Source organism: Schistocerca serialis, chromosome 7 (assembly GCF_023864345.2).
Source record: "Schistocerca serialis cubense isolate TAMUIC-IGC-003099 chromosome 7, iqSchSeri2.2, whole genome shotgun sequence".
In the NCBI taxonomy this organism is placed as follows: Eukaryota; Metazoa; Arthropoda; class Insecta; order Orthoptera; family Acrididae; genus Schistocerca; species Schistocerca serialis.
Window position 1 is genome coordinate 124,862,462 of NC_064644.1, and position 24,062 is coordinate 124,886,523.

Consider the following 24,062-nt stretch of genomic DNA (forward strand, 5'->3'; position numbering starts at 1 on the left):
TGCAGCAGCAAAAGTTGGAGTTAGAAAAGGGGGGGGGGGGTTAGAGCATCATTTCCATATGAAGATTCTAGAAGAATTTAGTGTTAAATACACTGCTAGCCTCAGCACCTCGCAAGCTTGCACCACAGAAAGCACAACGACATGTTGACTTCGCTCTCCACTTTCTCTTGAAAGGTGATGAGGGCTGGCTCTGGACTGTCCTATGGAGAGATGCTCATGTTTCTCTAACGGATGAACACACAGAATAGCTGAGTGTGGAAATCTTCACCTGCAGTCATTGTGCATGAAGTTCTTCTGCATGGTGAACATATCACTGTATGGTGTGGCTTCACGGCTATGTTCATCACTGGCCCATTCATTTTTGATCAGAATGGTGCACAAGGAACATGTGGAGTGATTGGCCAGCATTACTGCGATATGCTTCGCCAGCATATCGTACCTGCCCTTCATGAGGGAGACGGAGTGAACTCAACAGTTTTCATGCAAGATGGGACCCCACCGCATATTGCTCATGAATTTCACCTGCTTCTCCAAGTCACATTTGGAAATTATTGAATTATCAGCCAATTGTTTCCAAATGCTTGGCTGGCATGATCACCTGATCTGATTCCCTGTAATTTCAGGTTATGAGTCTACCTGAAGGACAGGATTGACCAGGGGAACATTCACATATGTGTTGATCTGAAGTGCAGCATATCAAGAAAGCTAGCCAGCACACCTAAGGACATTCTTCTTTCTGTTGAGCGGAATGCAATCCTGCACTTTCAGACCCTTCTGGACACTGATGGGTGCCATATTATTAAAAGTGTTTAATTTGAATTGATTTTGCATTATTCCTCTTCCCCACGTTCTTGAGATTTATGCTACCATGTTTGGTACTCGTATGGTAATTAGTTTCCATGTTATAATTTGTTTAATAGGGAAAGTTTAATTATAACCACCCGGCAGATAAGGAAAGAAAATGCAAGTAAGATATAATGGTGATGACTTTACAAAGTAGAATCACTTTTTACAACAGCTGCTAACATCCAAAAATGTAAATCTTGAAATTCACAAAATGACTGATGAACAACTGTTTGGAGCACAGCACTGTAATGTTGCATAACACGGACAGTGGTGAAGACATAAGTGAACTGATTAGAAATCTTTGAGATGCAGTGTTACAGAAGACTGTAGAAGATTAGAGATTGATAAATTAAGGTATGAAATACTTTTTATGATCCTAACTACAAATGCGGATTAATCATAAATATTTCAATGGACAGTTATATGGAGAATTTTGAGTTTCAGATTTCCAGCAAATGTCTGCAATTTTCACCTGTTTCAAGCAAAATGTTAATCTGAAACTGATGATTAGTACTCATGGCTCTGATACACAAATCAAACAGAATGTAGTTTGAAGTTGTCTGTGGTGATACAAGTACTGAAGATAATACCACATCTCTTTTACACATTTTGACATAGTATTTGTTGAAGGTCTTGAACCTGAAGTATTCTCACTGTCACAGTTTTCCAACCATACAGTACAAAAAATTCACAACTGTACAAAAAGTACATGAGGCAGTAGTTCACCTACAACCAGCAGAAAACAAACGAATAAGTTCACCAAGTATCAGTGTTTCACAACTAAAAGCATGATGACTAGTATTTGTTTCATCATTAGCAGGTGTAACACATTTAAGATTGGTATTTTGTTAATAAGTGATGATAACTGCCATTTAATTATATTCATATAAGAGGTGAATTGCACACATATGAATGATAAAAATATTGAGGTTTGGGTAGTCATGCCATGAGGCATATAAATCATTTTGGGATGTAAACAGAGGATAGACATGTGGAAATGAAGATATTGCCATAGAAATGGTTAAAGTTGAATGCAAAGTAATATAAAAGAAATTTGTAAAATTGTTTGCAAGAATCTCCATCCCTTGAGCAATGCTGAAAATTATTCTACTTCACAAGAAAGGAAATACACTGGACAAGAAAAACTGGAGATCTAGCAGACATCTTTGAATGTGCAAGAGAGTCTCTACAATTGTAGACAACAACAAAGGAATAACATCTGATTTCAGTAAACCAAAGGAACAAGTTGCCTTTACAAGTTGATATAGCAATGGGTTACTTGCAAGTAAAACAAAATTACAGAATGGAGCAATGTATATTCTTTACCATTTTGTTTGATGTTAACAGATTCTGAGAAAACTATTGATGCAATGATGGAATGGATAGTCTTGAAAAGAAGTTGTAAGATGACTATAGGAAAAAACGAAACAAGGGCAATTGAATATATTTGTATTAAAACAGATGACACTGAAGAAATTACATTAAGAAATGAGACATAAAAGTAGTAGATAAGTTATACTATCAGGGCAGCAAACTAATCGATGATGGCTGAAGTAAAGAAAAATATAAAGAGCAGATTAGCTAGAGCATGAAAAATACTTCTGAAAAAGAGGAATTTGTTCATATGTAATATAAATTTAAGTATCAGGAAGTCTTTTGTGAAGGTACTGGGCTGGATTAGAGCCTTGTACAGAAGTAAAATGTGGACAATAAGCAATTTAGAAAAGATGAGAGTAAAAGCTTTTGAAATGTAGTGCTGCAGAAGAATGCTGAAGACTGTGTGGGTAGACTGGATAACTAGTATGGAGATAGAGTGTTGAATTGGAGAGAAAAGGAATTTATGGCACAAGGGATCAGTTATTGGACACATCCTGTGGCATGAAGGATTTGTCAGTTTGGTAACAAAGATGAGTTGGGCAGATAGGGGGGGGGGGAGGGAGGGAGGGAGAGGGGGAGAAAGAGAGAGAGAGAGAGAGAGAGAGAGAGAGAGAGAGAGAGAGAGAGAGGTGTTGGGGGGGGGGGGAGTGAGAGAGTAAAAATTGTATAAGAAGATCAAGGGATGGATACAGTGAGCAGGTAGTTTTGAAAGATGAAAAGGCTTGCACAGAATAGAGTAGCATTGGGAGCTGCATTTAACCAGTCTTTGGACTGAAGGTCACACACTGATACAGATGAGAAACATGGCATTGAGTCAACCTGTGTTACTACACTGAAGAATATATACATCAACACCACTGCCTCTACTAGAATTCATCAAAATATTAGGAAATTCAGAGCTGGAAGAGGAGTCAGCCAAAGATAATCCATATCAAGACAATTATTTTCGTAACTCTAATGGGAGTTTTGGTTACCTTAACTGGGACAATCCAATAGGAATTTTGTTGATGGAATACATATGAACCACATTCATTTTGCTGACGTCATTGTACGTTTTGCCTCTAGTCTAGATAAACTTTAAGAATGACTGGAAGAATTTAATAGAGTAAGTTTTAAAGTATGTCCAAAAACAAATTATAATTTGTCTAATGAAAAAAATAATAAAAATTAACAATTAGGTCACTGAAGCAGATATATTTTTTTCCCTTCATAGCAAGTGTATCTTATCACTGGAGACCATAATGCATGGAACAGTTTTGATGGGGCCTTTATCCAGCAGGAGATGTCTAACGGCTGATGAGGATGATGAAGAAGAGTGAAATACACTGACAATGTACTGGCATGCCTATATAATTCTTCTCATGTACTCCAATTGGAAATGAATGATGATGGTTTGCATACTAATTCAAACAGTGCCTGGTACTTGGGTAATATGAACACGATACTTAATTACAGCAAATATTTGTCATAACATATCTGATCTGTGAGATGTGTGATAGCCCATTGTAAAACATAATATTAATACTAATACTACTACTACTACTACTATTACTACCAATTCTTATGATTGTCAGTGGTGCCATACTAGTATGCCTAGATGAGAAGGTAAAGCAAATCCTACAAAAAGTAATGTTATATATGGCATATTCAGTCACACTACCACCACCACTACTACTACTACAACCAATTCTTATGATTGTGGGTGTTGCTATATTGGTACGCCTAGGTGAGAAGGTAAAGCAAATCCTAACAAAAGTAATGTTACATATGGTGTCAGTAACTCTAAAGGGAGTTTTGGTTCCCTTAACTGGGACAATTTAATAGGAATATGGTGTGATACTCTGCCAAATAAGGGGTTTACTGGAGATGTTTTAGCATGGCATCTGACAGAACACTATCATACCACTGACTTAACTTAAAAAGAACAACAATTATTTTCAGTGAAAAGTATATTTTTGAAAATAATTATCAATATTTACATAATTAACAGTTCCCATTCTCACAAAAATATAATTTAATAGCTGCAAAATTCCATCAGCAAATTTAGTAACACCTTCTTACAAATAACACACGTCATCTGAAATTTGCCCATGATAGAAATTTCTAAATAATTCAAAAATTACTTATTTACAGGTCTAAAAATGAGAAAGATAATTAAGAAAATGTTACTCTAAAATATTTATATGTAAGTGATTTCTGCACTGAAGTGTACAATGGTATAGCAAAATGTCTAATCAAATCCAACAACAATAAAAACATCATCACAAAATAACAGCTAGTTACAAAAATATCACAAATTTTACAGCTTCACTGAAGTGAACACATTCCAAGAGTGGTATATAACCCTGTGTAGAGTCTACAGAAAAGACGAGAATAATATTTATTGCCGCAGATGAACACTGCATGAAAACATTTCCAAAGCAAAAACTATTACTCTGCAGAATACAAATTTACATATTGTCAGTACCATTCTGCTCATGAAAATTTATGTATAAAACAGTCTTTAAGAATTATTGTTACCCTCAGTTACATTTCATAAAAGTTTTATGTACACAAAGCCAGTGTTTTACACTTCAATTTCAAAATTAAAAATGATCAAAGAAGATGAAAAATTCGTCAGTGATGAAACATTAAGTACATAACAACAGATACGATGAACAAATATTTACATGGCAGAATACATTTAATACAATATAGAGTATTAGGAAAAGTCTTAGCCAACATAGTTTACAAAATACAGGAAACATAGCTCTTTACCTAACAACTATGACACTCTGTGTCATGTATGTGGTAAGTGAAGACTTTGTATTTCATGTTAACACCTAAGAACCATACACAATGTCAATCAACTCATTGACACTTATTATACAGGCTGAATCTCTATGAACCTTGAGCCCTAGCACTGCATAAAACAGTGCTGAAATGGTTTAGTGTTGAAAAACATATTCTGGGGAATGAGTCAGGACTGCAATCACACTATTTTTTTCACACCGATCTTCCCAAAAAAGTGTGAGGTGAAGATCGCTTCTCTAATATTCAACAAATCCACACGCATATGCAGCACCTGCATGCGCATTTACTCACACGCACATGCACATGCGCGCGCACGTGCGCTCACACACACACACACACACACACACACACACACACACACACACACACACACGCGCGCAAAGTATTTTGCCTTTATCACTTATTGTGGTCAACAAAGTAACAATAAAAACTCAAGGAAATGTTGCTGTGTCGAACTGCTAGCAAAAAAAGAAATAAACTTATAGCTGTGTTTGTGTCAAATACGGGATAATATTTTGATGGTTTCAATGCACCTGGGCCAACAAAGCTGTGAACAAAAATCATTAAGTTGCTGTAGTCTCAATATTCTTCCTGGAATTATGTTAGACAGCTCTTGAAAAAAATTATGTCCTTTAACAAAAGTTTGTTGGTTAGTGACTGATCTGCCTAGACAAGAGATAACAATATCTGAATAGTGGGTGTCGAGGAATTCAGATACTTAAAGGTTAGTGAGCATGGCAGAGAGCTAGCAAAGACATCTCTACAGCATTCTCTGTCCACATTATTCTGTTGGGAAAATGACACCTATATATGTTCATGACAGTTACCTCTCCCATCTATGGATGTCTAAAGATACCAGTAAATATTTAATTGTCATTGAGACAAAAAGTCATTGTTCTCACAACAGATAATGCTAGGTATTGTCAAAAAATTTTTTAACAAAAATAATGTAAAATCAATCCTGCTTTGACATAATATAAAATTGTTACAAGCACTGGAACTTATTACAAAATTCAGTTACATGTATTTGACTGTCCCAACATAAATTAACCACTATAAAATGAAGCCTCTCATCATCTGTGTTACTGAAGCTATGAGTATGTACATAACTTCTTATGTCACAGGAAACTGCTGTAAATGGGAAAACGTTGAGTAGTATAGGATGCAGCTTACTTGAATCATGCTCAAAAATAATGAAAAACTGGCAAGCAGGCCTGTAGGAATGGCAACAGTTAAATAACAATAGGTTTTAGGATTTTTATCCAAGTGCCAGCACTTGTAAATAAGGTACACATTCACTAACAATGACATTATCTGTTTGCACACCTTCTAATATTATATTGAACACAATACTTTAAATGAGAAATTGTAATTTATATTTAAGAAAAAGCCTTTTGCATTGTAATTAGTGCTGCAAAAAGTATTAGAAGGCTACTTACAAATTGCAAATGGCACATATCACTGAATATCTGACTTTATCATGAAACTATCTGTAGAACCCGTTATATATCAGTCATCAGAACAATCACACTATGATCGTATTCTGTTGCTTGAATTACCTTTTACTGCTCATAGTGGAAACTGAATCCTGCTTTGCTATTTCCAAAATTATAAATACACATAAACAGAAGTGACAGTACAAAGTGTTCAAGCATTTGTTCTTTTATACATTTATTCTATCTTTAACATATCCATTTGGAGATCTCCTCCTTTTCGGCTCCCTTTCAAAGGAACTTAAATATGCTGCCACATCTTACAGTTCTTGTAATGCACATCATGTTGTCTCAACATATTCTACAAAAACAGGCAGAAAATAAGAGATTGAAACTACAGACTAAATATAACACAACAGGCTCAAAATAACTTATCACTGGTAAAGTGGAAACAATGTTGTTCTGCTGTATTTTGATACACGAGAATCAAAACTGAAATACTACACTAGTATTTCATACTCATAAGATTTCCTGAAATACACTATTGAAAACCAAATCTTATGTTCCACATTGAAATTTAATTTGAGACTATTTACTTTAGGTGAGAAATGAAATAACAGTAAAAGTTTTAATCTTGTTTCACAAGGACTCTGTCATCCATTCCATCATGTAATTTCAACTTATGAAGCTATGACAGGGTGTGCTAATCTGCCTGTGCCTTTAGTTGAGTGGTATCATTTTTCTTCTTTGTCATACATGCCTTATATGAAAATTAACAACATACTCTGCATTGGTTCTCTGAACACTGATGGCGAATGGGTCTCTCGGATGGAAAGTGAATGCCACGAGCCGCCTTGCTGCAGGAGGAGGACTTCGTCCAAGTACCCCAGCATAAATTCTGAACTTGAGCAAACCAGAGTCACGTCCATAAAATCTACAAGCAACAATACACATATTGTTTTAGTATACATAAATAGATATTTACTATTTCTAAAACCTAAGAAATCAGAAAAATAAACAGATAGTCAAAGAAATTGTTGTTGTCATCTGATTTAGAAAAAGGAATATGCTTGATTATATTTTAATGGTCAATAATAATGCATCAAAAGAGGAACACTATAGCTCTGAAGAGAACAATAGTTATAACTAGTGATGGAAAAATGAAGCAAGACATCTCCACTGTACTGTAAATTTAACTGTCAATTTCTAGAAGTTGTCAAAAAGCAGTACTGGAACAGAGTTCGAAGATCTTGTCACAATCATGTGATAGGATAACATCACTGAAATATCATGGAAATTGTGAACCTCATTTTCTGATTCTCAGGTGCACATCACTGATACATCATTTATCAAGTTCATTGTGATGACTGGGCTGTATTAGAGCTTTGTGATTGGATGACGTGATCTGGATAACTATTTTTTTTCCTTAGGTACAAGTGGCTCCTTACCTCTATTCTGATTGTCCCTCCTATTACTGGGCATAAATAAAACAGTTTTTTTTCTGGCAATGTAATTCAAGGAAACAATTGGCAGCAATTCAAGGAAATAAGTGGCAGCAACAGCTGTATACAGCCCTAAAGTTGCAGTCACGAATGATTGTGGTCGAGTTTTGACTTGTTCTACACATCTACGTCACAGATACTCCGACAGCCAATGAGTAGCGTTCTCTGCACTCTGCTGTGAATGTCATAGGCAATGCGAGCATTAAACATGACAGCAGCAAATTATTTAGTGAGTTTTATTTGATTAATTGCAAGTTGTCACAGCTAATGTGGTGGTAAGCAATGAATTCTGCACAACTGAGAGAGAGCCGTAATTTGCAGTAAGCAATGAATTCTGCACAACTGAGAGAGAGCCGTAATTTGCAGTACACAAGCCCTCTTCAAGTGCAGAGCGCGTGTATGTGAGGACCGAAGTCATTGCTTGCAACTGGCAAACAATGCAATCCCTGTCCACCTCTTAAGCTGTGGAAACTGCCATTGTTTGTGGATCGGAATATACTGTCCATGGTCACAATGATATAGGAGACCCTACTCGACTTTTGAAAATAATGAAGCAACTATCACATTCAATACAGAAGATTCCTATATTTCATACAATCATGGATTTACTAGATAGAAATATTAAAATGTTGATTACAATGAAAAATGAACTTGGAATACATATTAACTTATGAAATTTTAATTAATGTTGACCAAATTGAGTTTATACTGTCCTTAAATAACCTTTGAAGAATTTCTACATCCAAGCAATTCCTTTAAGTAATGTTTATCAAATGTTATTTCACCAGACTGGAAGATTCTTTCAAATTGATGTTCAGGGATCACAGGATATTTCTTCAGGAAATCTTTAACTGAGAACAGCTTCCTTCTCTACTATAATGCCAATAATTACAACAGATAATACAGTAAGTATATAATACAGCACATTATGATGAAGGAAAAAAGTGAATAAGATAATGAAAAAGAGTATATTGTAACTGACAATGAGAAGTGCAAGGAAATATATTTGAACAAAGCACAACGAGAATCAATGCCATTTAATTGTTATGATGCTAGAGGTGGAGAGAAGGTGAACGTAGGGATGGAGTGGTGGCTGTGGGACGGAACAGGGAGCAGAGGGTAGAATAGGAGAGGGAACAGAGAAGAGGATCAATAATGAAGCTGGAGGTAGGAGTCAGTGATAATGAGTAAATATAGTAGGATACAAGGCAGATAATCTAGGATGTGGTTTAAAGGAATTAAAATGTGATTTAATTATGTGTACTTTTGGCACTGCGGTGTCATATGTGGCAAGTAAATTTTGCCAGACCTATACTGCCATGAGGTATAGATCTATACTTTTATTTTCTATTGGTAACCTGTCTACCCTCAATTTTTTTAATAAAATATTTGTGCCCTTATCTTTTCCTCATCTAAAATGTTTCATTTTCTAAATTTAAAGCACTTTATGAATTTTCTTTGTTTTCAGTTTTATTTTATTGTTCTCTCTCTCACATCAGCTTCCACATTCTCTTTATACAATACAAAATTTAAATACTGGATTTCCTTCTGTTAACATCTTTCTTCTCTGTCAACCCCTCTCAACAGTTTTGCTCTTCTTCCACATCACAAACGGTGTCTTATTTGCTTTCACGGTGCTTTACTAATGATTAATGCAGAACAATTTTGTTTGTTACTTCTGTTTTGCTTTTTTGTATATTCTATTAATCCATTTTCTCTTCATCTATATACGTGAAGGTACCACATATTATGTGCTGTGGCCTAAGTGCTGACCTACCACCCCTTAAATTTTATTTTGGTCTTCACCAGATTTCCGATCTATCGGATATGACATAACAGCAACATGTGAATATAAGGATAATGGTAATTCTGTTACTGCACAAATGATAACTCTAATGAATTATTAAAGAAACTAACAAAATAGAATAGAGGATTTATTTATTTCATGCCAGAAGCAAAAGAAAATAAAATCCAAGAAAGAATTGTATTCAATTCAACAGAACAACAACAATTTTTACACTCATGAATATTAAGGTAATTGTAAAAAGAACTGAAATATATTTTTAACAACTGTATTCTATCAGTATTACTGCACTGTCCATTGTTAGACTAGTGTGCCAGCAAGAACGTAGTTATGTGATGTGTTCTGGGCGCGCGCGCGCACACACACACACACACACACACACACACACACACACACACACACACACACACACACACACACACTTCTGAGAAACTCTCACAAAATGTATGTACATGGAAATGTCACATTGTGTTTTGAGACCAGGTTAAGATATGTCACATTGAGTTTTTACATATTCACAAAGGTATCTGAGCTTCTAGTAAATCTCATTTAACTAAATTATCTTTGGATCATCTATTAAGGATTCTCCACGCAGCTTAACCATATTGATGTTGTGGAGCAATTTCTTCAGCTGGTTTCATCCTGTCAGTTCTGTTGACCAAAGTACCTATCCATTGACCTATACGTCCTTTCCCTTGTGTCTGTGCCAGCTGTTGGGTGTTGTTCAGAGAGCTCATCCATAACTGAAGTCGTGGCCTGCACAAGATGTTCCATGCAAGAGACACTTGTAATTTTTCAATCATTTGGAAAATTTTGCACCAGTACAGATTTTTTTCTGGTGTTTAGTGGAGCATTTCCTACTTTGAGGTAAAGTTTTCACATTGAGTGGGCTAGAAACATCTAATGATAATCACCAAAGTGTTGTTTAGTGCAATGGCAACCTTCTTCACATAGACTGAATGAAATCTATTGGAGAAAGTTTACTCAGCTGCAGAGTAGCAGGGTGCAAGAGCAGATGTTATTGTGTTTGTAGGGTTTCCATTAGGAATTGACAAGATAACAATCTAACATTTTTTTGTCTGAACATTCTGTTTCAGTTTCTCACAGTGATTCTTGAAGGTGACATACCTTTCACTGGTGATACATAGGAAGACTCGTAAGACTGTGTTTAGTAGTGCAGATCTATTTAAGCGAAGCTTAGTTTCCTTCCATCTCCTATATTTCAGAAACTAGATGCTGTATACTGTAGACTCAATGGATCAAAGGTGAGCTGACTGTCCCAATAGTCAACTCCTGGGTACTTTTAGTAACATTCTTTGCAGCTAAATAGTCAGTATTAAGAAAAAGACTTGGTGTTATGATGATGAGGTTGGCCACTGGGATATAGTGTGTTTCACAATTCATGTTACACACTTCTAGAGATTGTAGAGGGTGCTTAGGAGATCCAGTTTTATATAGGAACCCAGGTCCAGAAATGGTTTGTTTCCATGTTACAAGGAAAACAAGAGGTGATCAACCGTGCACTAGATGTTTCTTACGCAGTTCACCTGTTATGGTAGGCCACCCACATTTAAGAATGGTATGACAATGCGATGCCACATGATGTCCTCTATTTCCTCTCTTCCTTGTTTTCATGCTACCTGGTGATGTGTTAAGTGACATTATGGTAACTAATATTGCAGCAGGAGGATGCCTAAGAACATGTTCGCAGAGTACACCGATATGTTGTTAATTTACAGGGAAGTTTGCCGTAATGGAAGAGAAGCCCAACGTCTGTACCATGAGTACTTTCCAAACTGCATGACTCCATCTCATCCTGTGTTTGCCGGATTAGAACAATGACTGCAGGAAAGTGGGAAATTCACAAGCAACAGAGCACACTGTGTTGCCCCACGAGAGCAGCACACTGTCATACTGGAAGAGGAAGTGCTTCATCAAGTTGAAGAGAACCCATCAACAAGTATCTGAGCCATTGCATGTAATTTGCATGTGCCTCACTTGTCTGTCTGGCATGTTCTGTATGAACAGCAACTCCACTCATCTCACCTTCAGAAAGTATCTGCCACACTCCTGGTGGATTTTGTGCCCATGTCAATTTCTTTACTTGGTTTTTACACCACTTGTGGATGTTCCTCAGCTTCCAAGGCGAATTTTGTTCACTGCCGAAGTACATTTCAGTAGGAAGGTGTTTCGAATGTTCAAAATAGTGACATTGGGATCAAGAAAACCCTAAAGCCACATGTACATGATGATTTCAGCACACCTTCAGCATCAATATCTGAGCATGTATCTGCGATGGTTGTGTGACTGGGCTATACATCCTTCCTCCCCACCTAATGGGTGCCAGGCACTTGATATTCTTGCAACAAGTGATGGCGGAGTTTTTGAAGATGTGTCTTGGACATTCGGCACGAATTGTGATTCCATCATGATGGCGTTTCAACAGATTTTGTAGTCCGTGCCTATAACTATCTCAACATTGTCTATGGGGACAGGTGGATTGCTTGAGGTGGGCCACTTGCATCCCCAGCTACCCCTTTGGACATTTTCTTGTGGAGCCATATAGTCTTGTATCACAATGAGGCAGAAGTGATTTACCATACACCACACATGCTGGACAGAGTTTTGTGAATTTACTATGCAGATACATTGTGCACACTGAACTTGCTGATCGTCATATTGAACAGCTGTTGTAATATCACAGTAAATAGGAGTGAAATCTGTACATCTTGTTTTCCCTGTAACATGGAAATGAACCATTTCCAGCCATGGATTCCTATGTAAAACTTGATTTACTAAGTCCTCCCTACAGCCTCTAGAAGTGTGTAACATGAATTGTGAAACACCTTGTGTACATTAAGCAATGTGGGAAAAGAGTATGTTCCCTTGAGGTATATCATACTTCTGGTCACTCTGCTGTGCAATATTATCATAATGTGGCAGGACAGTATTTTTTGAAAAGAGTTTTGATGATGATGTCTATTAACATCACGGGATTTTTAGCACACAGTGCTGACATATTAGACTGAATGTGCACGCGTAAAAGATGTGTCATGCTATATGCACAGGAGGGACACTGAAAACAAAGCTCACAAGACAAAATATTACTCAACCTCCTAAAACAGTACACTAGTCAATCTTCACCACTGTAGATGGTACAGAACTGGTACCAAATAGACATGTGGTCCTTCATTGCTGATGTACGTCATGGCAGTAAATTGGTATGTATGGAATCAGTACAGTAAGATAAAGTTGACATGGCAGAATGACAGAAAGAAGCTATCATATTTGGACATGGCCATGACCCACCATAAATGAAGTTGCCCAATTTTATGGTGTAGCAGTGTGGACAATTTAACATGTCTAAATGGAATGGTGTACCAGTCGTAGCAATGTAACACAACATAAGAATAGTGATTGTAAAATGATTCTATCAATCAAGGACTGGAGATGAGTGTCATGCCTTGTCAGTGACAATTAGTTTCAAACCCAGCAGGAATTTCTACTGTCAGTGAAAACAGTTTCTGAGCAAATATTGCGAAGGGAACTGGATGCACTCGACATTTGGAGTCGGGTATCTCACATAGGGCTATTGCTCACAATACCAAACGAAGCTGCACATCTTCCAAGGGTCAAACAACACAGAAATTTGGCAGTAGCTGATTGGCGGTGTGTTGTGCAATCTGAGTAGCAATTTGCATCTTTTCAAATAATACAACACCCTGTATGCACCGACAGCACCATAGGCATTGTACTATCTCCTTTTGGCACTTTTGCATGTGATTTGAAGGAAAGATTTAGACTTTGCATTTTATTACAAATTTGGAAACAATTTTAAATAATGTAAGATTCCACAGCACATGAGCAAATCACCAGGGATGGTACAATTCTGAATTGAATGCAACAACACTATGAACTTTCTGATAGATCAGGAACTTTTTACTTCACGTATCAAAATGTATAGATAGCTTGATATGCCATACTCATTCACCGTTGAGATGGCCATTGTAATAATTTTGTGAATAATGAATATCACGTATGCCTGTGGACAAGCTTGATAAAGATTATATTACGGTACATTTCAACTATTTAATTTGAATAACCTGATCTTCAACATATCACTTACTGTGATCAGTGTTTTATAAGTGGAGTGCTGGATGACTGGGTAGATTGAACCTGCAGAACAGTCTTGGCCTCTTGCGTAAATCGTTATTTAACTTTAATATCAATTATATGTACAACCTACAGTTACCCTTTCAACCTCCAAGCAGTAAGTAGCATTAGCACTAGTGCTGACCCCCTGCTACTTACACATAAGCAGAGATATTCTGTATGAATTGCAAGAGCCCAAACTAGTGCACTGCTATCAGCTTATTTCAGATTAACTGCAGAACAACTACACTGAAATGACATACCACCACTTGCTGTTATTTTATTAGAATCTTTACACAAAGAACATAATAAATTCATTGAAAGGCATAAAAACTGATATTAAACCTATGTCAGTGAAGTTTCAGCTCTGATAAGTGTGCACTTTGATAGGATTTGATCATACTGATACTCAAGGATAAGGTTAAATACATTTGCACTGTAGAACTCAGAGCAATACCCTTCGATTTCAAACATAATTTCCACCACAACAATATTATTTATTTATAATTAATACAGTTAACATTTTAGTATTTAACCCACAGTGTATGAAGGGCATAGTTCAGGCTAGAGATGATGTTCTGGACATTTTATTCATACAATGACTTTGGCCTACTTATTCAGGTTACCATATCATCGTTTACATCTTCATGATGAGTATGCTGTGGGCACTACCATCTTCCAGGATGACAATTCCTGTGTTTATAAGGCGCCAAGCTTATGATCCTGGTTTCATGACTACTCAAGTACCCTTTTGCATTTTGAGTGGCCCACTGAATCAGCTGATCTTAATTCTGTAGAAAATGCCTGGGACTAAATGGAACAGTGGGTGAAAAATAGCAACCAACAAACAACCCTGCAATTTTATAGCTCTAAGGAATATTATCATCAAAATCGGTCTTCACCTGGATACGGCGTACGTGATGAAACTTGTGGACACTCTTTCTCATTGAATTGAGGACATTATAGAAGCTAGAATGAAGTAAGTATGATCAATAGAGATGGTGTCAAGGCTAGAGGTAGTGTTATTTGGTGTTAGTGTGATGTCTCCTGTGGGTGGTCAATTTTTGGTATGGTGTACTTATCTGGCACACATCAACTATAAGTAAGTACAATGTAGATAAATGCTTTCCAAAATTAAAGCAGAGTACACAGTATAAACATACAATTTCAGTGAGTAAACTTCCAGTTAAGAAGTGAAAGTCTTTACTGTGGTAACATTCTTCATAGCTTCTCATTCCCTGTGAGATGGTTGTCTACCAATAACTTTTTCATATTCATCTGCAATAATTGTTTTCAGTTCCCTAGTAGTGTTCTGTGTTCTTTAAAACTCCACTGAAACCACTGTGCATATGCTGTGTTCTTTAAAACCCAGCTGGAACCACTGTGCATATGATGATCTTTATGTTTCTTTCACTGACCCATCCCAATTAGATCTGTCACCTCCCCCCCCCCCCCCCCTCCCAAACACCTTCATTCCTGCATTGTGCAGGTGGAAGTCTGCATGCATATCCTTCATTTAGAGAAGCTCACTGGACTCAAAATCTGTTAAGTGTAATCCTTCCTAGCCGCTTTCCCTGCTGTTCCTCTCTGTACACTCACCACTCACATTTCCTCAGCATCTACGCTTGCTCATAAATTAAGGATAATTGCAAAATGTAGTGCCACACAACGTGGCACTACACAAAACTGGCGCTAATAGCATAGGCACATAGGGAACACACGCCGCACAGATCTGTAAGTCCACAGTACTGGTGATAAGTTGAGAAAACCGTCCCGAAAAACATGTGCTACAAAACGCCACCTTTTCCTGTGCATGTACCCCGACATCAATATTGGATACGATCACCATGCACAGGTACACAGGCCGCACAACGGGTTGGCATACTCTGGATCAGGTGGTCGAGCAGCTGCTGGGGTATAGTCTCCCATTCTTGCACCAGTGCCTGTCAGAGCTCCTGGAGTGTCGTACGGGTTTGAAGACCTGCTGCGATACATCAACAGAGAGTACCCCAGATGTGCTCGATGGGGTTTAGGTCTGGAGATCAGGCAGGCCACTCCATTCGCTTGATATCTTCTGTTTCAAGGTACTCCTCCACGAAGGCAGATTGGTGGGGCCGTGTGTTATCATCCATCAGGAGGAAGGTGGGACCCACTGCACCCCTAAAGAGGCGGACATACAGGTGCAAAATGACGTCCCGATACACCTGATCTGTTACAGTTCTTCTGTCAAAGACATGCAGGGGTGTACGTGCACCAATCATAATCCCACCGCACGACATCAAACCATGACTTCTATACAGGCTCCTTTCGAGGACATTAAGTGGTTGGCATATGGTTCCTGGTTCACACCAGATGAAAACTTGGTGAGAATCACTGTTCAGACTAACCTGGGATCACTGCTCCAATGACGATGTACTGTGTTCTTAACACCAGGCTTTATGGGCTCTCCTGTGACCAGGGGTCAGTGGAATGCACCTTGCAGGCCTCCGGATGAATAAACCATGTCTGTTCAGTCATCTGTAGACCGTGTGTCTGGAGACAACTGTTCCAGTGGCTGTGGTAAGGTCCGGAGCAAGGCTACCTGCAGTACTCTGTAGCCGTCTGCGGGCACTGATGGTGAGATATTGGTCTTCTTGTGGTGTTGTGCACTGTGGATGTCCCGACTGCAGTGCCTGGACAGGTTTCCTGTCTGCTGGAATCGTTGCAATAATCTTGAGATCACACTTAGTGCCACATGGAGGGCCCGTGCTATGACCTGCTGTCTTTGACCAGCTTCCAGTCGCCCTAGTATTCTACCCCTCATAACATCATCAATGTGTGTTCTTTGAGCCATTTTCGACACACAGTCACCGTTAGCACATCTGAAAATGTCTGCACACTTCGTACACTGACATGCACCAACACACGTCTGCGTATGTGGACTGCTGCCAGTGCCACCGTGCGATGACTGTGGGTCAAATGCAATGCATGGTCATACCCCGAGGTGATTTAAACCCACAAACCACCCACTAGAGCATTGTTTCATCATGTACCAGCATTATCCTTAATTTATGAGCATGAGTGTGTATTCAAAGTACAGCACACTGCAGTTGGGCTCCAGCATCTGGTGGCTACTCTGGGTGTGTGTATTAATTCTAATTCTACATGTTCTGCACATCTTCCAATGGCAAATAATATCTTCATCTTTAAAATCAACACGATGCTAAAGAAGAAGGAGAAATTGGAGATGCTCTAACAACCATTTGAACATGATATGCTCAACTGCCTCACTATCATTGACTTTTTGGCCTCTTCCAGGTGTTACGGCTGTGGTAGGTGCTTGGGGATAAACTGAGACTGTGCAGATGTTTGTTGTTCTACAGTTGGCCAATAGATTTCACAGTTTACTACTGGTAAAGCCCGCCTAAGCATCCACAATCAGAATGTCTAGAACAGGTTGATTCATCATTTGCTGCAGAAAGTAGCTTTCAGAACTGAGCTGCAATCACAATCTTCCTCCTGGGAAGAAAATGTGCACGGAATTCACTTCTTGTAATGTCTTCAGAGAACTTTCTTGAGAACTTTCCCTGCTGGTACATGATTTTTAGCTTTGGCTAGGGCTTTTCCCCTGTTCCATCACTATGTATGTACTCTTGTTCTACAGTGTATAGCAGCGAATTAAATTTTGTTTCTGGTCACAAGAAGTTGTGCCAGAGCTCTCCTTTCTTCGTCAATGTTAATCAAATGCAGTTGGTTGATCTCTTTATAGACATTTCCATTTGGCAACAAAGAGATGTGGCATCTAACTCAACACCTTAAAGAATTAAAATTGATTTGGGCAATTAGTGTTAGTGGCTTTTGGAGTTTTTTCTCAAGTAGAATATGTTTCTAGATGTCCCACTTCTTGCAGGTATACTTCTACCTTGGTGAACCACACAGCCTTGACGTGCTTGTTGAAAAAGTAGCAGAAGATCTGAATGTGCAACCTCGCAGGACTCATGAACCATGTTCCCATAGGAAAAAAAATCTTTGGCCTACGAATGGTGTCTGTGATCTTTTAGCATGTGTGTAGAGTTTGTGTTGAATCATCATCTAAATTCATTATTTTATTTGAACGGACATAGGATTTTCATCAAGATTTGTCTCTCTACTATTTCAAATTTAGACCTTTTTCTATTCATAGCAACTCATTCTGTAGCACACAGCACTTCTGGTCATATCACTATGCTGTAGCACTGTATTTTGGCACTTGTAGATATTCATTTACTCTTGTACAAATTTTATTACTTGATACACCATTGTTGTTTTCTTAATCTGTGATGCAGAGGCTCCTTCCAGGTGGTGTTGGAATCCATCCCTTTTTCCTATTTTATGCACAGTTGATTTTCTTCTTTTTTATCTCTGAGCCTGTGTGCTGATATGACATTTGCTAAAAATAAATCAGTCAATCAATTTTCTTGGAAAAATCAGTAATTCCATCTTTGCTGGGTGTCTTCAGTTCATTGATTTGTTCTGCAGCTGTCTCCAGTGAATAAAAAATTGAGATCATCAGCAAAGCTAGACAGTCAACTGCAAAATTCACATTTTTACTGCCTAGCCTGGCCCCATTTTTTACACCTTTGTTACTCATTCCTTTTCACCACCTCCAGACTTATTTCTCACAGTTGAAAAGGTGTAACAAAAATCATATTCCTGTCTGATTCCAGTCTTGATTTCCATCAATTTCACTTAGGAATAGTGGTCTGTTGGACGATAGCTCGTTTTGTTATCCAAGGCAAATTATTTCTGGATGTTGAGAAGTGTTATTTGGTTAACTAAATCATAAGCCTTTTAGAAGCCTACAAAGGTCACTAAGAATTTCTTTCTTCTATGTTATGGGTAAGAGAGAGGATATTTAAGTGTTATGACCTGTTCAGCACATGAACATTTTTTCCTCAACCCTCCACAGTATTTACCCAGCTTCGAGTCCAATTGTTTCTTTGCTCTAGTCAGAAGTGCTTTCAAAAGGTTGCTAAGAGAAGAGAGATGCCACAATAATTGTCTGCATCCATTCTGTTACCTCTCTTATGTAGTGAATGTATCAAAGCCCCTGAAGTTTCTCAGTGTTCCCAAATGTTGCAGTTAGGCTCAGTTAATTTATCAGGTGCAAGGTTTAATGTGCTGTTTCACATTTTGGCAGTTATCGAGTCTTCCTCTGGTGACTTCTTGTTTTTAGTAAATTTATGATCTATCTACTTACTTCTGTTATGTGACGTGATGAATGCTATGGGCAGGTATGCTGTTTTCGAATTTGACATTGGATTTAAACCCTTGTAATTGAAGAAGAATTCAAAATAATTAGTCCAGATATGACATATATCATTATTACTGCAGAAAAATTTACCATAGGAGCCCTCTAATAGCGTGCTTGAAGATTTGCATTTGAGAGATTTAGTTTGGAAGTGTTATGGAATGCTCGGATGTTTTTCTTGAAGTCTTTCTCAGTCTCTATTATGTGGTTCTTGTTTAAAGCTTGTTTTATCTCACAGACAGTTTTTACAGTGTGATTTCTTGCATGTGGGAATCTCATCTATTATCTTTGGTTATTTTGTGATTTGTATGTCTTCTGTTTTCCTCCTATTATCCAACTCACTTCCTTTATACATTAATTTTATTCTTTTCATACTATGCCCTCCAATTGCCATTTTCTGAAGGATTTCCCAGATCTTTTTTCTTTTCACACTATCATACATCTTCTCAATATCCATGGACACCCATTACTAAATCCTTACTATATTTGTAGTGTTTCTCTTGCAGCTGCCACACACTAAAAATTAGATCCACTGTTGACTTTCCTGGTCTAATCCCATACTGTTTCTCTCCAAGTCGTCGTCCTATTATTTTCCATACTCTCTTTTCCAGATTCTTTTGAAATACTGTGACAGCATGACACATCAAAATAACCCCACTACAATTCTGTATAGTTTTGTGCCATCCTTCTTCAAAATTGGCATTATAATTCCCTTTCTCCAGTCTTCAAGTGTCCTCTCTTTCCATATTGTTCTCATGGCATAATAGAATCACTCCACTCCTACTGTACCAGCTGCTCTCACCATCTCCATATTTACATAATCCAGCCGTGTGCTTTCCCCCCTCTCATGATCTTTATCACTTCTGCTACCCTGTCCAGATTAGGCTCATCTTGGCATCCTGTACATTCTCAGACTGCTCATTTGCCTTTTCTGTATTTCCATTGGGGTTTAGTATATTCCTTCCACATACCCTTGGTTTCATGTACATTCTCAACTTACTTTCCTTCCTTATTGCAAATCCCGACGTTACCCATCATGCCTCTCTTTTTTAGAAAAGTACATTGTGAATTAGCCTTTTATTGCACACTTATGCAGCTATATTTTATCATAACTTTAAATGTACGATCAGAGATAGTGTTGAATGTATGCACATTTCCATCCATTCATAGAAAAGCACAACCATTTCTAGAAATGCATGAAAATTCTTAAATGAATAAGGTGCCAATTCTCCAGATCCATGAAGAGCAAGAGCCTCCTTTGCAGCTGTCTTTGATTCTGCTAGAGTAACATAGTGGTATCAGTGAAAAAAACTGGTTGAGAATTAGGATTGGGAATCAGTGTTGAAAATATAGCAAGATTCCAGATGGGGAGATTCAAGTACTCCCTCTTCTTGCCTTCCACTGCCACTTTTTTCATGCAATTATTTAGTATGTTTGTGTTAACAGTGCATGACTGGGAGACATTACAAATGCAAAGTCGCTTTGGATACGAAATCCAATCTAAAGAGAGCCGGTGAATCATGGGAGTCTTAGATTGTAATTCACCTGATATATTAACTGTATAACCAAAAGATGTAGGATGCATCAGAAAGTATTTCTGATCTGAAATAAAAGGTTGGTTCTGAAATAAATGATGCTTTGAGATTCTGTGATCACTTGGGGAGTGATGTCTGGAGACCACTGCTGACATTTGGAACATTTCACTGTCACTAAACTCATCAGTTGTTGCAGTGAGGAGCACTTTACTGTTGACACTTCATCATAATAATGTTTCACATGCACAAGAATGTTAATCACCAGTTTCTCCTACAATGTGGGGAAACTACTCTTTCGTGTTGATGGAAGGAGTTCAAGAGGGGATGTGTGCTTCTTGAAAATATTGCATAGTTGTGTTGTTCCTGCACAAGCAACAAAGTGTAGAACACAGCTAAGCTATTTGCGAATTATTTTGTGTTTATTTGTATCCTCAGTCCTATAGTTTTTTAGAAATGACAGCATATTCTGCTTGGATCTTATTAAATGCATTTATTAACAGTGACAATTCTGCCTGTTGTGCCATTCTTAAAGTAACAGTGCACTATGAGGTGCAGCAATCCATAATAATTCCTTGTAAGGGTGGCACTGCCCTTGTGTCAGTCATGTTTATGGATTTCATATGTGTAATAAGACAGGACTACTTGTCATCTATATAAAAGGACGTACCACTTTATGAAATAATTCCAACTAATTTTGTGTCAAATTGCTATTTAATTTCCATTGAGCATGCCTGTGAAATTTGTAAATGTGGTTGATAGAAGGATAGTGTCTTCTTAAATGGAATGATTATGCATTGACACATTTCATAGTGAACTGTCATTTGAGAATGCACAACAGAACAAATCGGCACTGCGAATTAATGCATTTAATAACAGTGCAGGTGAAATACGTTGTCGTAATTCATGAACTAGTCAAAGTTGACTGCCACGGAACTGTGCTTGAAATCTCTCAGAAACATGAAACAGCTTATGGAACTGTTGGATTAATTTTTAATATTAAAAAAAATGATTACAAAATCCTCATTTATATGTGGTACAGCATCATACCTTATATTTTTGTTTTAGCTTGACCGCAATGTTGTAGACATCAATATCTGGGATCCTCGAGTGTGAAGATGCTGTATGCATGCAGGGAGATGGGGGGCAGGGGGAGAGAAGAGGGCGCAGGGGGAGAGAAGAGGGCGCAGGGGGGGGGGAGAGAAGAAGGCGCGGGGGGGGGGGGCGGGAAGAGGGCGTGGGGGGGTGGGGTGGGGTGGGGTGGGAAGAGGGCACAGGGGGGGTGGGGTGGGAAGAGGGCGCAGGGGGGTGGGGTGAGAAGAGGGCGCAGGGGGGGTGGGGTGGGAAGAGGACGCAGGGGGGTGGGGTGGGGTGGGAAGAGGGCACAGGGGGGGTGGGGTGGGGTGGGAAGAGGGCGCAGGGGGGGTGGGGTGGGGTGGGAAGAGGGCGCAGGGGGGGTGGGGTGGGGTGGAATGAGTGCGCAGGGGGGGTGGAATGAGGGCGCAGGGGGTGGGGGTGGGGTGGAATGAGGGCGCAGGGGGGGGGTGGGGCGGGGAGGAACGAGGGCGCAGGGGGGGGCGGGGTGGAACGAGAGCGCAGGGGGGGGGGGTGGGGCGGGGTGGAACGAGGGCGCAGGGGGGGCGGGGTGGAACGAGGGCGCAGGGGGGGGGTGGGGCGGGGTGGAACGAGGGCGCAGGGGGGGTGGGGCGGGGTGGAACGAGGGCGCAGGGGGGGTGGGGCGGGGTGGAACGAGGGCGCAGGGGGGGTGGGGCGGGGTGGAACGAGGGCGCAGGGGGGGGTGGGGCGGGGTGGAACGAGGGCGCAGGGGGGGTGGGGCGGGGTGGAGTGAGGGCGCAGGGGGGGTGGGGCGGGGTGGAGTGAGGGCGCAGGGGGGGTGGGGCGGGGTGGAGTGAGGGCGCAGGGGGGGGTGGGGCGGGGTGGAGTGAGGGCGCAGAGGGGGTGGGGTGGAGTGAGGGCGCAGAGGGGGTGGGGTGGAGTGAGGGCTCAGAGGGGGTGGGGTGGAGTGAGGGCGCAGAGGGGGTGGGGGGGAATGAGGGCGCAGAGGGGGTGGGGGGGAATGAGGGCGCAGAGGGGGTGGGGGGGAATGAGGGCGCAGAGGGGGTGGGGGGGGGAATGAGGGCGCAGAGGGGGTGGGGGGGAATGAGGGCACAGGGTGGAGAGGGGGCAGGGTGGAGAGGGGGCAGGGGGGAGAGGGGGCAGGGGGGAGAGGGGGCAGGGGGGAGAGGGGGCAGGGGGAAGAGGGGGCAGGGGGAAGAGGGGGCAGGGTGGAAGAGGGGGGAGAGGAGCAGGGGGGTGGGGGCAGGGGGAGAGGGGGCAGGGGGGAGAGGGGGCAGGGGGGAGAGGGGGCAGGGGGGAGAGGGGGCAGGGGGGAGAGGGGGCAGGGGGGGAGAGGGGGCAGGGGGGGAGAGTGGGCAGGGGGGGAGAGGGGGCAGGGGGGGGGAGAGGGGGCAGGGGGGGAGAGGGGGCAGGGGGGGAGAGGGGGCAGGGGGGGAGAGGGGGCAGGGGGTGAGAGGGGGCAGGGGGTGAGAGGGGGCAGGGGGGGAGGGGCAGGGGGGAGAGGGGCAGGGGGGAGAGGGGGCAGGGGGAGAGAGGGGGGCAGGGGGAGAGAGGGGGCAGGGGGAGAGAGGGGGGCAGGGGGGAGAGGGGGCAGGGGGGAGAGGGGTCAGGGGGGAGAGGGGGCAGGGGAGAGAGGGGGCAGGGGGGAGAGGGGGCAGGGGGGAGAGGGGGCAGGGGGGAGAGGGGGTAGGGGGGAGAGAGGGCAGGGGGAAGAGGGGGCAGGGGGAGAGGGGGCAGGGGGAGAGGGGGCAGGGGGAGAGGGGGCAGGGGGTGAGAGGAGCATGGTGGGAGAGGGGGTAGGGGGGGAGGGGGCAGGGGGAGAGGGGGCAGGGGGGGAGAGGTGGCAGGGGGGGAGAGGTGGCAGGGGGGGAGAGGTGGCAGGGGGGGAGAGGTGGCAGGGGGGGAGTGGGGGCAGGGGGGGAGAGGGGGCAGGGGGGGGAGAGGTGGCAGGGGGGGAGAGGTGGCAGGGGGTGAGAGGGGGCAGGGGGAGAGAGGGGGCAGGGGGAGAGAGGGGGGCAGGGGGAGAGAGGGGGGCAGGGGGAGAGAGGGGGGCAGGGGGAGAGAGGGGGGCAGGGTGAGAGAGGGGGGCAGGGGGAGAGAGGGGGGCAGGGGGAGAGAGGGGGGCCGGGGGAGAGAGGGGGGCCGGGGGAGAGAGGGGGGCCGGGGGAGAGAGGGGGGCAGGGGGAGAGAGAGGGGGCCGGGAGGGAGAGAGGGGGGCAGGAGGAGAGAGAGGGGGCCGGGAGAGAGGGGGGGCAGGGAGAGACTCAGTTATTTTAC

The 24,062-nt window shown here is 41.4% G+C and overlaps 1 protein-coding gene across 1 annotated transcript in view; it reads right to left on the minus strand.

The window, feature by feature from the left end:
* Positions 1-4,196: 4,196 nt before the first annotated feature.
* LOC126412315 (DET1 homolog) overlaps positions 4,197-24,062 on the minus strand; it is a 72,071-nt gene continuing 52,205 nt past the window's right edge. The window contains exon 4 of the mRNA XM_050081836.1: positions 4,197-7,383. Within this exon, the coding sequence (XP_049937793.1) occupies positions 7,200-7,383 (184 nt within the window). The 3' untranslated portion in view covers positions 4,197-7,199. The remainder of the gene's footprint in view (positions 7,384-24,062) is intronic.